The sequence below is a fragment of the Liolophura sinensis genome, chromosome 1 (assembly GCF_032854445.1).
Source record: "Liolophura sinensis isolate JHLJ2023 chromosome 1, CUHK_Ljap_v2, whole genome shotgun sequence".
Taxonomy (NCBI): Eukaryota; Metazoa; Mollusca; class Polyplacophora; order Chitonida; family Chitonidae; genus Liolophura; species Liolophura sinensis.
This window is the reverse complement of record NC_088295.1, coordinates 46050211-46061931: the sequence shown is the minus strand read 5'-3', so window position 1 is coordinate 46061931 and position 11721 is coordinate 46050211. Positions and strand designations below refer to the sequence as shown.

The window sequence follows — 11721 nt, the reverse complement described above, 5'->3', positions numbered from 1 at the left end:
TTTGCCCTGTGTCAGTATGTGCATGGGTGGGGTGTCATGTCTGGTGTCTTCAGCATGATACATGTGCTTGTGTGATGAAGCAAACTAGTCTACTGTTGCATCAGTTACAAAAAATTGTCATTACTGAAACCCTTTATCTGAAGATCAATGAAAATAATGGCTTGTATGGAATTTGAACTGAATATACAGATCAAGACCAGGTAAGCATAGAAATATTAAATATCAAGGGAATAGTCCCATTATATACAAAATTTAGTTAACTTTATAATTTGTAAGGAATTTAGAAGAAAAAAATCCTGGAAACAATCATCTCTGAAAGACGAAGCTACTATATAATGGTAGATGTGCAGGAAATCTTGTAGATGTGTAGGATTTAATAGGTAGTACATGCAGACAGACAGCTTCCAAAAACCCTTCAGTTCACACAACATCTGTAGTGCAGGAGTTAATAGGCAGTACATGCAGACAGACAGCTTCCAAAAATCCTTCAGTCCAAATAACATCTGTAGTGCAGGAGTTTATAGGCAGTACATGCAGACAGACCGCTTCCAAAAACCCTTCAGTCCACACAACATCTGTAGTGCAGGAGTTAATAGGCAGTACATGTATATAGACAGCTCCCCAAAACCCTTCAGTCCACATAACATCTGTAAAAATTTTGTGCTTCAGAGCGATTACAAAAGAAAAAATGAAGGCAAAGTGAATTATTGCTGGAGCAACTTAGAGAGGACACCTATGAAAATCCAAAACACAACAAAAAAGGCAGAAGACCATTTTGTTGATCAGATTTCATTCCAGGAAGTTTATTTCATATAAAATGTTTTTTTTTTTATCCCTGATCTGTGTAATTCATAATTTGCAACAATGTAATCATACACTTTAATCATACAATATCAAAATATGTGAGACCTTTTGTCATAAACCACGGGACGCTTTGCTGTGCACACACAGATGTAAGTTTCACAGGTGAAATGCTCAGTGAAAAGCGACACTTGTCGTATTAAAGAGAACATCATACAGTATACCAGTAAATATATTTATTATCATATATATGTAGAAGAAGGAAAAACTAACTCGTATTGCATTGTACTGGAACAGGAAAAAATAACAATAAACTTCTCCCTACACAATGAGAAGGCTGATGGTGCAGAAGAAATGTATAGTATTAAAGTGGTATTGATCATTTTACAATGTGGGTGGCACAAGATGCTAAAGGCCTTACACGTATCAGTTTGGTTGAAGAGTTGGCTATAGGAATATAAACCTTGTGAACTCCTAGACATTATTGGCAACACACTCATTCTGATGGTGCCAGTCATCATAACCTATACAAACCAACCATCACAGTCTGCTGCTATGATTACCCCAAAACAAAAAAAAACAAAAAAACAAAAAAAAAACAAAACAAAAAAAAATTGTCAGGATAGAAAATTGAAGAAATTGCCTCTATAATCTAGACCAGTGACGTAATGACTGTTCTGAGGACTACATGACCGAAAAATCAGTTTGATTTTTGTACGCTCAGACCAGCTGAGTCTGCATCATATGTCACAAATTCATAACTGTCACAGTCTTCGGGTCCATGATTAAGAACTGATTCAAGTGGCTACTTCACCGTGAAAAGCAATCGACATTTAAAGTCTTCTGGTTCTGGAACACAAAAAAAAAAAAAAAGGAAAGAAAAAATCCCAAAACAAAGAAATATATCAGAGATTTCTTAAGGGGGAAAAATGAATTAAAATATTAAAAACAATATTACATTTCAGCATTAATGAGTCTTAACTCACAATAAAATATGTAAATTAATAAATTAATCCCTAAAATTCACCAGAGCAAATCCAGTATGTTTATAGGCTATAAAAGTTAATTAGTATCTACTGTCTGCCCAAGAGCCACACTGAACTAATGTTAACCTCTTTTACTTAGAATTAAAATGACTAAAATTGCACATAAATCTGTGCTCAAAACATTACAAAATTCTGTGTACAAACTACCATTGATTGCCAGGAGCTCCTTCAAAAACTGTCACTGTTAAGTCAGATTTCTGGGTATAGGCATCAAAAGGGTCATGCTATTATGGAAAATTTGCTCCCTCTCCCTTGAAAATCTACATCTAATGTAAGGCCAGAACATTTGCAAGTTAAAAAAAAAAAGCTTGTCTACAACTTCCTTAGAGTTGTCTGACCTTGTGCATATGCATCTGTTAACTATTCAAGTCTCTTTTTCTGTATAAGGAGAGACTTTAACAGCTATAAATGTACGTGTGTTAGAAAAAGACTTAATTTGAAAAGTAGTAGTAAAAGACTAAAACAGTGTGCTAGACATAGGCTGCCTCTCACCAAGGACTAGCGAGTTCCTGCTGTTGACAGCTTATAGTGAGATTCTTGATTAAGTACTATAAAACATCACAGTCAGGCTAAGTCTTTCCCAGATGAGGGGTTTCTCCACATTGCTGATGATTTTCCACACCCCCAGTGTGCCCGTGTTGTCAGTAAAAGTGAGAGGGACAGGCAGATCATCCAAGATTTCCCCAGTGGTAAAAATTGTATACAAACAACTACATACATGGTATACAAGGCCAAAGACTGACTGCATCACAAAAGTGGTGGTGGTGGTGGTAGTTAGGGATTATCTGATATGATCCAGAAAACAGCTACACATACGTCTATCAAAAAGTTACCCCTTGTAGGTACATGTAGGTCTTTCACAGATAGACATTGGTTAAAAATATGTACACCTCCAGTTTGATGGTACCTACATGTATAGCTTATGTATGGAAAGTACGCAAACCCCCAAACGAGTGAATTTTGCCTGCATATATATTGATACATATATACATTTATACATATGACATAGTCCATTATTAACATCTCTGATTAAATGTGAGAGTGAAAACAGTTCACCGCGCTGCCACATACACCCATCACAGAGCTGACATGTACTACACGAACATCATCCATTACAGACAGGGCGCATCTACCCAATGTCCATGTAACAGAATCTGCAACTCCATGTAAGAAGACACGAAACAATGTTCACAAAGTCTGCAAACAGGTGTTTTCATAGGCATTGATGCATATCACACTGAAGGCTAGGACTGGATAAAACTACAAAAGGTCAACAAAGTCAATAACTAGGCATGTATCATAAAACAATTAACCACAGAGATCAGTTTTTGAACACAGTTCCATATTTTAAAAACAGCAAGATAAACACGAGAACGCCAAAAAAAAAAAAACATATCAAAGGTGAAACACAAAATTTCCATGTTTATAACTTCAATATTACAGGAAAAAAACACCTCTGAAAATTAAGCAAGCCACCTTTGCAAAAAATATGAACAGGTTTCTGCATACTAGTATATCTTTTCCAATATTCATAAACCAAAGACAACATTCAACTTGTTTTATATATTAAGCATAAAGACCAATTCTCACTTTTATCTAAATAAAATTTTTGCTGTAGATTAATGAAGCATAATAAAATCTTGCTCATGGCATGGATTCAACATTAATCCAGACACTATATATGGCTTGCCATCAGTAAAAATGTCCTTTTTTAAGTATTGTTATCTGCACCTGTATATCTGACATGAACTGTACAATCCTCAACATTATCAGGTATAACAAGCCTTTTCTTTTGCTCCATATACATTATCCTTGATTACACCAGGTAAAAGAAGAGTGCTTAGTTTCAACAATACACTGCTAATAAATCCCACAGGCCAATAAAAAGCATTATTCGGATTCCTTCTCCTACATCTTTTTTTGCTGGATGATGCCTTAAGAGAAAGGTTTCCAGAGAATCACTTTTTAGCACAACCAAACTTCCATCTAAAAAACAAACACAACCATTATATGGATACAAGGAAACATAACTCACTGGAACAGATCTCAAAATATTGCACTATACTGTATTCACAGCTTCACATGTAAACAAAATCTAACGATAACAACATGGCATCAAAAATGTGTGACCAAAGAAAGACAGCCGGGAAATGAACGTTCACAGAGCACAAGGGGTAGCATGACTTTGTCTTTACGGCGTTAATGAATAGCAACCTATATAGTAAGCTTTAAGTGCAACTGTATACTACAAAATTAAAAATTACTGCACTGTGCATCTTTTGTATACAGGGAAAAAAATGTAACTACATGCATACAGCAATACATAGTATGCACAATAAAAAAAATATAGAAGAGCAGAAACATAAATTATAATGCAAGCAAGATCAATATAAAAAGTGAATTCTACACTTGCTTCAATAAATACCAATAAATTACAACATCCAAAAGCCAGTGAATAATTAAAAGCGTTAAAAACCGACAAAAGTTAGTATTGTCTGATGTGATCGCAGTGTTCCTGACCTTGTCCGAGCTGTTTCCAGGTGCTAAGCATTTAGCCGTACCACAACACCATCCCCTGGGGACAGTGAGGTTTTCAGTTCTAGCGTATGTAGAACGGCCGCATACATTGAACTGGTAAACAGGTGCAGGATAAACAATACCAATTGCATCGAGTAATAGTAAGGCATGTGCAGTCCAAGATATCACTGACAAATACAAACATTAAGTAACTTTTGTATCACAACTTGGGAGAGCCCCAAGACCAGCATAAACACGGCTAAATTCTAACATGGAGGTGTATTCCCATCTTTCAATAATTTTTTTTTTTGTAACACTTTTATTTTTTTCACACAATTTTTCCCGATTTTTTTTTTGCTTTTGGACAATTATTAATATCTTGTTCTACTGCCTTACTAAAAGCTTATCAAAAATAACTCTGTACAACTACAGTCACTGTACATCACCGTAAGACAAGGAGCAACTGTAGACAGGCAGAAGTAATAGTCCAGCATAGAGGCGGGAGATCACGCCTGCGTTTCTCACCACGACACTGTCGTCACACAGTACGAGACTGTTGGTCACCAATTATAAACAAGTAGAAAAAAATGCAGTCAAAACAGTGCATTGAGAACTAAGTAGACTGTACAAACCTATGTGCAAACTTGATGCAGGGCAAATGAAATGCATTGGAGAAGAAAACATGATAGTCGATCAAATTCAGACATTTCATAAACACAACTTGCCGCAATCACACACCCACCCTGTCATGGCCCAGAAATCTCACTTATCTGCCCTTAGACAGAGTTGCTCCCCTTCACCAAGGGAACTAAAGTATCTCTTGGAAATCACTTCACACATGCGTGTACTCTGTATTAGTCACTGTCTTTGGGAGTCGCACGTGACACACAGACTCAGATTCTGCCGCAGTGGATGTTTGACGTCTTGTCGTCGAGTTCTGTCTGTCACAAGACGTCTAGCGTCATAGGTATAGGTGAAGCACTGCCTAACTTGGCTGTCTCAGTGTTGAGGTGAACTGACCCTGACTGCCGGGGATCTGAAGATTCGTTGACTATGTGACACCTTGCTATAGAGGGCTGGCCATTGTCTGAGGGATGGCCCTCGTCGGAGGGCTCTGACCTGCGACACGGGTGTCCTCTGGGTGGGCAGGGTGAGCAGGTGGCTGGGTGAGCGAGCCCTGGGAGGAGCGATGGAGGAGGGGGAGGGATGTCGCTCCTCTTCCGGTGCATAGTCAGACAGTGTCGGTGCCACATCTTCCTCCTCCTCCTCCTCCCCAGTGATTTTCTTCACTTCCTCGTCACACTCTGCCTCGTCTAGCCAATCCTCGGCATCGTAGTCTGACCCCAGGTCAGCACTGTCCTGGTGGTCAAGCGCAGAGAACTGAGAGGCAGGGTAGAAGTAACAGGCATCCGTGTATCCCGGGGGCACATGCCGCTCTACCCCTGCAGCCTGACACACCACTCCAGGGAGCTCATCGGGCACAGCACCCGCTGGAACATTAAACCACTCAGAGTACCTGGGCTTTAGCGATTGGCTGCGATTTGTACAACACCCCTGTGCCTCCGCTAGCCTCAGCAGCGTCGATACTGCACGGTACACTCCGGTGTAGGAACTTCTTCCCTAAGCTGTCCGTGGATTTGAGCCGGTTTTTGTGAGCAGCCGCGTCACTGGCTAGTCGAACGCGTGGGTTTTGCAGGTACTGAGCTGCCTTCTCATCTGGTTCTTCCCTTCTAGACTGAAGAGAGGTGCTTCGCTCTGGGCCCAAGCCTGAGGTGTGGGACTCCAACAGTACATCCACGTTGGCAGGGGTGATACGATTACCTGTGAGAAACAGAATGTAAAACAACTGTACAGTAAAGAAACAATTATACTGTTAAGCAACATTCCATTTCATGTCACACTTTACTGCCAGAAGAATATTCTAAGACATGAAAATGATTGTTTGATAACCTTTTCTTTTCAGGAGAAACTGTCCAATGCAAATAAGTTTCTTCATATGCGTGTATATCTTTAAGCAACATGTAAGTCGTCCAAGCATTTTTATAATGTTAAGACAGCCTTTCTGCCTAAGGAAAACAAAACCTATTCTTACGTTAAGTACATTGCATTGATGTAATTTGACAAATACCAGATCACTTTAATATATATAATACAATATTAAACTTTTATGATCTTCAAGAGGGTGGAATGAAGATAGAGAATGAGATGGATGCTGGAACAAAGAAAAAAGTCAATCCACTGCAGGTATCATATAGGGCATCATATAGAGAATGTACTGGATGAAAAAAAAAATGTGGAAACTCTAAACATGCACAAAAAAACAACAACAATAAAAATAAATAAGTAAAAAATCACACAATACAAATAAGAGCAGAACAGCATTCCACAAGTCACAAGAAAGTTCCATTACCATTGACAGACTTTCTGGTTGTTCTTGTACCCATGCCAATGCTAAGCCTTTCTACCTCTATTACTGTGCCTTTTAATTCCAAATAGAAGTCACGGCACAGAAGTTTCACAATTATTTTTTTATTACACGTGATAAACAGCAAAATCTTTACTTTCTTAAAAAATTGAAAAAAAAAAAAAAAATTATACTTTCATACGTCTTCAATTTTGATACTTCATATAATTAAACTTTAAAAATAGAAGAACTCAGTTCTAATGAAACTTCATTTGTGACTGATATAGCTTATATGCTTTGAATTCCAGATCATGTTTTCAGTATTACAACCAACAAATTCTAAGCATATGTTTTGACTGTCTTCTGTTCATGTGTGTGTATTTGGTTGAATAACTGACTGATTGGTAATTAAGGCAAACTCATGAACGACTGAATATGACAATACTAGGAAACACAGATGACCATATATTATAAATGAAGTTTTAAATTTTTTTGAAGGAAAATTCCTTGAAAAAGTGAGTTTGCACATGTATATACACAATGTATGGGAAAACACAAAGAAGCGTACTGTTGTTTGTTGAATTTAACAGTGCTAAATCATCCACAGTGATTTATCACTGAATGAGTCATTACTTAATACTAGAATTGAGATTTAAGTCAGATCGCTTTCCACTGAGACAATTACCAACATTCCATTCTGAGGCTTTAAACCTTGGGAAACTTTCTTACATTTTTTTTTTTATAATATTCATTTACATATTTTGATTGGTATTTTATGCTTCACTCAAGAATGTTTAATTCTGCTAAAAGAAACTCCATGTATAAAAAAAGAAAAAACACAAGAACATAAAGCCGAGAAACATGTTGGAAATATAAAGATACATGTATAAAATAAAAGAAATGCATAAAGATGGACACATCAAACAATGACTAAAGATGTCCACACTAACTTCTTCCGGTAACCTTCTTCAACTTTCTTCGCTTCTCTGAAAAATGATTTGCGTTCATAAAAAAAAAAAAAAAAAAGAAAAAAAAAATGATGATCTGAGTGTTGGGCCCAGATGCTCCAAAGTGTATTAGCTAATACTGGTATTAATTCAGATTTTGAATATAAAGTTTAGCAGAAATCAGCAAACAATGTAGTTGTCCAGTGTCAAATATAACAGCAGCGGTGTAATTTTGTATTTAATACACTGTCATGCAATTTTTTTTTTTTTCACACAAAACGGTTATTAAGTCTTAAATCAGTTTTGAACAAGCAGGCCCTGGTGTTTGTGTATATGGTTACACTAGGAATCCCACAAGGTAGAATGTGCTTATTATAATAAGGAATGCTTCCACCCAATTCAAGTATCCTTAATATGGGAATTTTATCCTCTCTTTAGTGTGCTTTTCAAATTAGAGGTAGAAAAAGCTGCTAAAATATTGCTTCGCTGGGAAAATTTTACTTCCTTTCGAGTTAGCTAAAGGGTAAAGGAGGAACCCAGTAATCCTGTATTTCACCCATATTCAGGAAAAAATATACTAAACACTTTCCTTTCTGTTATGGATATTTTCCCTTCTTAAACATGCTCGTCCCAAAGCTGTCTTCATGCTCAAACTGAACAGCTGTATTTGGTTCTGCAGTAAACATCCACATACCAGTAATAGCTCGCCATGAGAACAAACATTTGTTAGCACCTACTAAATAGTACATACATATACAGGACACATTAAAAGCCAATATAAGAACTTGAGCCTAGAAAATCTATTAACTGAGACTAAAGCCAATGATCACAGAGAGACAAACACATTACACATAACATTTGTCAGCATTCAAGACTACCACGATTAGGTTCCTGTGCACTAATCAAAGCCCATGCAAGGATGTAAATGTCTGAGGCCGATTTCACAAAGTTGGCTTACTTTGACTCAAACGAAAATTTCAAATCAGAGTCCACACTTATTTCTAGCCCTCAGAAGTTGAAAATGGATACGCACAGCAAGTGGTGAATACAGACGAATATGTCCCAATTTCAAGTTTTTGGGCTATATGCTATGCACTACAATTGGCTTTAAAAACGACTGAATATGACAATCCTGGGGTCAAAAATCACTTTTTGGGATTGGCCCCTTATCCCACGACTTACTCTCATCATCCTGGTTACTGGTGGGCTCTGTACTAGGTGGGCGGATGTTAAATGTGAAATTGGGGGGCAATGAGATCTGTTTGCAGGCTGGTGTCTTCAGCAATCCATCATCGTTATCTCCCACGTGGATGCTCAACTGAAATTCAAACACATCATTGCTGTTTCACATGGGCGTTACAAACACAAGCAAGTTCCAAGGTGTATAAAAGTATATCGTTCTCTGCCCTTATGGTGGAATGCACAAATTCATAGAAAAGAACAAGAGACTACACACCGCAAATACCCACCATACAAAAATATTTTCAAATACCTTTTTCTCCTGAAAAAAAAAATCCAAAAAAATATTACAGATCATATTTGCAAATAAGTTTTGATGCTCTTTCATCTTATTTTGGCATCATTTTTCTGTTTTCTTCTTCTTTTTCAACTGTAAAGCCTAAATCAGTCACAAGATTTCAGCCCCCGCCCACCCACCCTTCCCCAAGCACCATCATGTCTTAGGTCATTAGCTGGTCACCAGGTGGTACTGGTAGATATTATTGTTTGGAGTAATCCTTTTTCAATGGATTCACAAACACTTTTCATGACTGATCAGAATACATTCTTCTCAACTGCACTTTCAATTCTGCAAACCTGATTGCCGAAATTTGAGGTTTTCCGGGCCTTTAATCACTGCCGCAGTTGACAACAACAGTTAATGCATGATCTCGCTACAGCAGATAAGCCACTGACCTACCACACTGAAGGCATAATTCCTGGTTACAGCTTTTCAGTTTGCAGTCTTTAGTTATTTTTCATCACCTGTACTGCATTAAAGGACCACCCCCCACCCACCCAAAAAAAAAAAAAAAGCATTCCTGATTTTGGCACTGTGTCAACTTAAAACTTAAAGGCTTGAGTGTCATCCCATAATTCCCAGAGGAAGCCCGTGACCATCCACAGGTTGCTGCCAGACCTTGGCCAGAGAGGAAATCAGCATGAGCTGGACTTAAACTCACAGCGACCACATTGGTTACAGGCTCCTGGGTGATGCATAGATCTCGCTGATCGGCTTGTGTTAAACATTCAGAGACCACAGACACCAACATACAATATTCAATCCTCTTTACCTCTCCATTTCGTTCTCCATCCAAATCATCATTATTAAGAATCTCGTCATCTGACTGATCAGCCTCCAGACTGGCCTGGTCTTCCTTCATCTGTTTATTTGATTCCTGAAAGTAAACCACTGGACATGATCAATCTGGCCTCCGTACAATACCTGGGCTCATCTATGGAAGACCGCACATGCCCAAACTTATCACTATATATCACCCATGGACTCATCTAAACGAGACCATTTAGGAGTATCTTTCTTACCTCACAGCTGCAATAAAGGAAAACAATAAAGCTTGTGTCAGATTGTTAATGCTTTTGGGAGTTCTTAGTTTGACACATCCTTTGAGTTCTAATGCATTTTTGCACATGAAAGGACAAAGGCAATTTATAATTTATAATCAATTTACTAATTCCTTCTTGCAACTCTTTTTTTGCACAAGAAAGTGTTGGATTTTATAATTATAATCAATTTATTAATACTGGCATATCCAATTATCCAACTGTCTTGATTTAATGTTTCTCATTATACTCCAGAATCCTGAAATCATTTGCATAGAATGTACTCTACAAGAAAACCAGAAATTGAAGCTTTAAACTAAACCTAACATTGTTAAAAGTATTGCTTGGATACACTGATTGAGACAGACATCTTAAAATTTACTGTACAATTAAAAAAAAAAAAAATTTATATTCATGCCTATTGAGACAAAAGATCACAATGCAAGTCAGTTTGTATGAATGAATGATTATAGCTTAAAGCTTACACTACAGCAATGCTTTCTATAAAGAAATTCTTGTATACGTGTACATGTACAGAGATCAAAAAGCAAGGCATCCTTGTATTTCTGTAAGGTTTTATCTGAAAACAATGGAAACGCCTTTTAACGGCGCAGGGTAAAATGTAGGACTAAATATATACATATTTAGAACATACAGTTTGATACTAGAAGAAGAATGCAATTGGTAACAAGCACATGGCTGATTATCAACAACGACGATTCATGAATGCTGCAGTACTGCACTGTACGAGTTGTAAAGTGATAATTATGTGAGAAGGCTACATGTACATGTCAATGTTTTAAGAAACCCAAATGTTTTAATAATATTCATAAACCTCAGACACTGTAGCCATAAGGGTTTTTTGTGCCAAAGGGAAATGTCTAGTTCCACCCACCCTTAAATTTTCTTGTTGGACTGTGCATATAACTACTGCTCATTAGTTTGATTTAACATTTATTTACTTTATTCTTGTATCTAAGAAATTTTTCGCTTCAAATATTGGTGGTCAGTTTTTATTCGCAAAAGAACTGTTTGAATTTATTCCTTGAAAACTTCTCACAGTTTCTGCATTGGACATTACATCAATCTGTATACTATATACATGTATACCCAAAATGGTCACTTCATGCTTTATACATGTTCATCTCAGATACGACAAAGGGAAAAAATATAACAGTACGGTTCTTTCCTGCAAATAAGCAAATAATATACATGTTTGAAATCAATGAGCTGATCTCCAAAAAGCTGAACGAACAAGCTTCCCAGAGGTAAAATTCAAGTGGTTATGATAGCCAGCTTTGCTTAAAAAAAAAAAAAAAAGAATGAAATGAACTGGTCAACAATAATATAATGTACATATTAATTAATTAAATACAATAAATCACATCAATGACAGAAGTATTTTGCCAAGACACAGCCATACGGTATTGGGGGCCTGTTGTTCAAT

At 37.1% G+C, this 11721-nt stretch overlaps 1 protein-coding gene across 1 annotated transcript in view; it reads right to left on the bottom strand.

Annotated features, from left to right (window-relative positions):
• Window positions 1-5363: 5363 nt before the first annotated feature.
• The window catches only part of LOC135461393 (voltage-dependent T-type calcium channel subunit alpha-1I-like), a 103183-nt gene continuing 96825 nt past the window's right edge, over window positions 5364-11721 (bottom strand). Inside the window, 4 exon segments of the mRNA XM_064738464.1 lie at window positions 5364-5969; window positions 6001-6185; window positions 8898-9033; window positions 10007-10111. Of these exon segments, the coding sequence (XP_064594534.1) occupies window positions 5364-5969; window positions 6001-6185; window positions 8898-9033; window positions 10007-10111 (1032 nt within the window).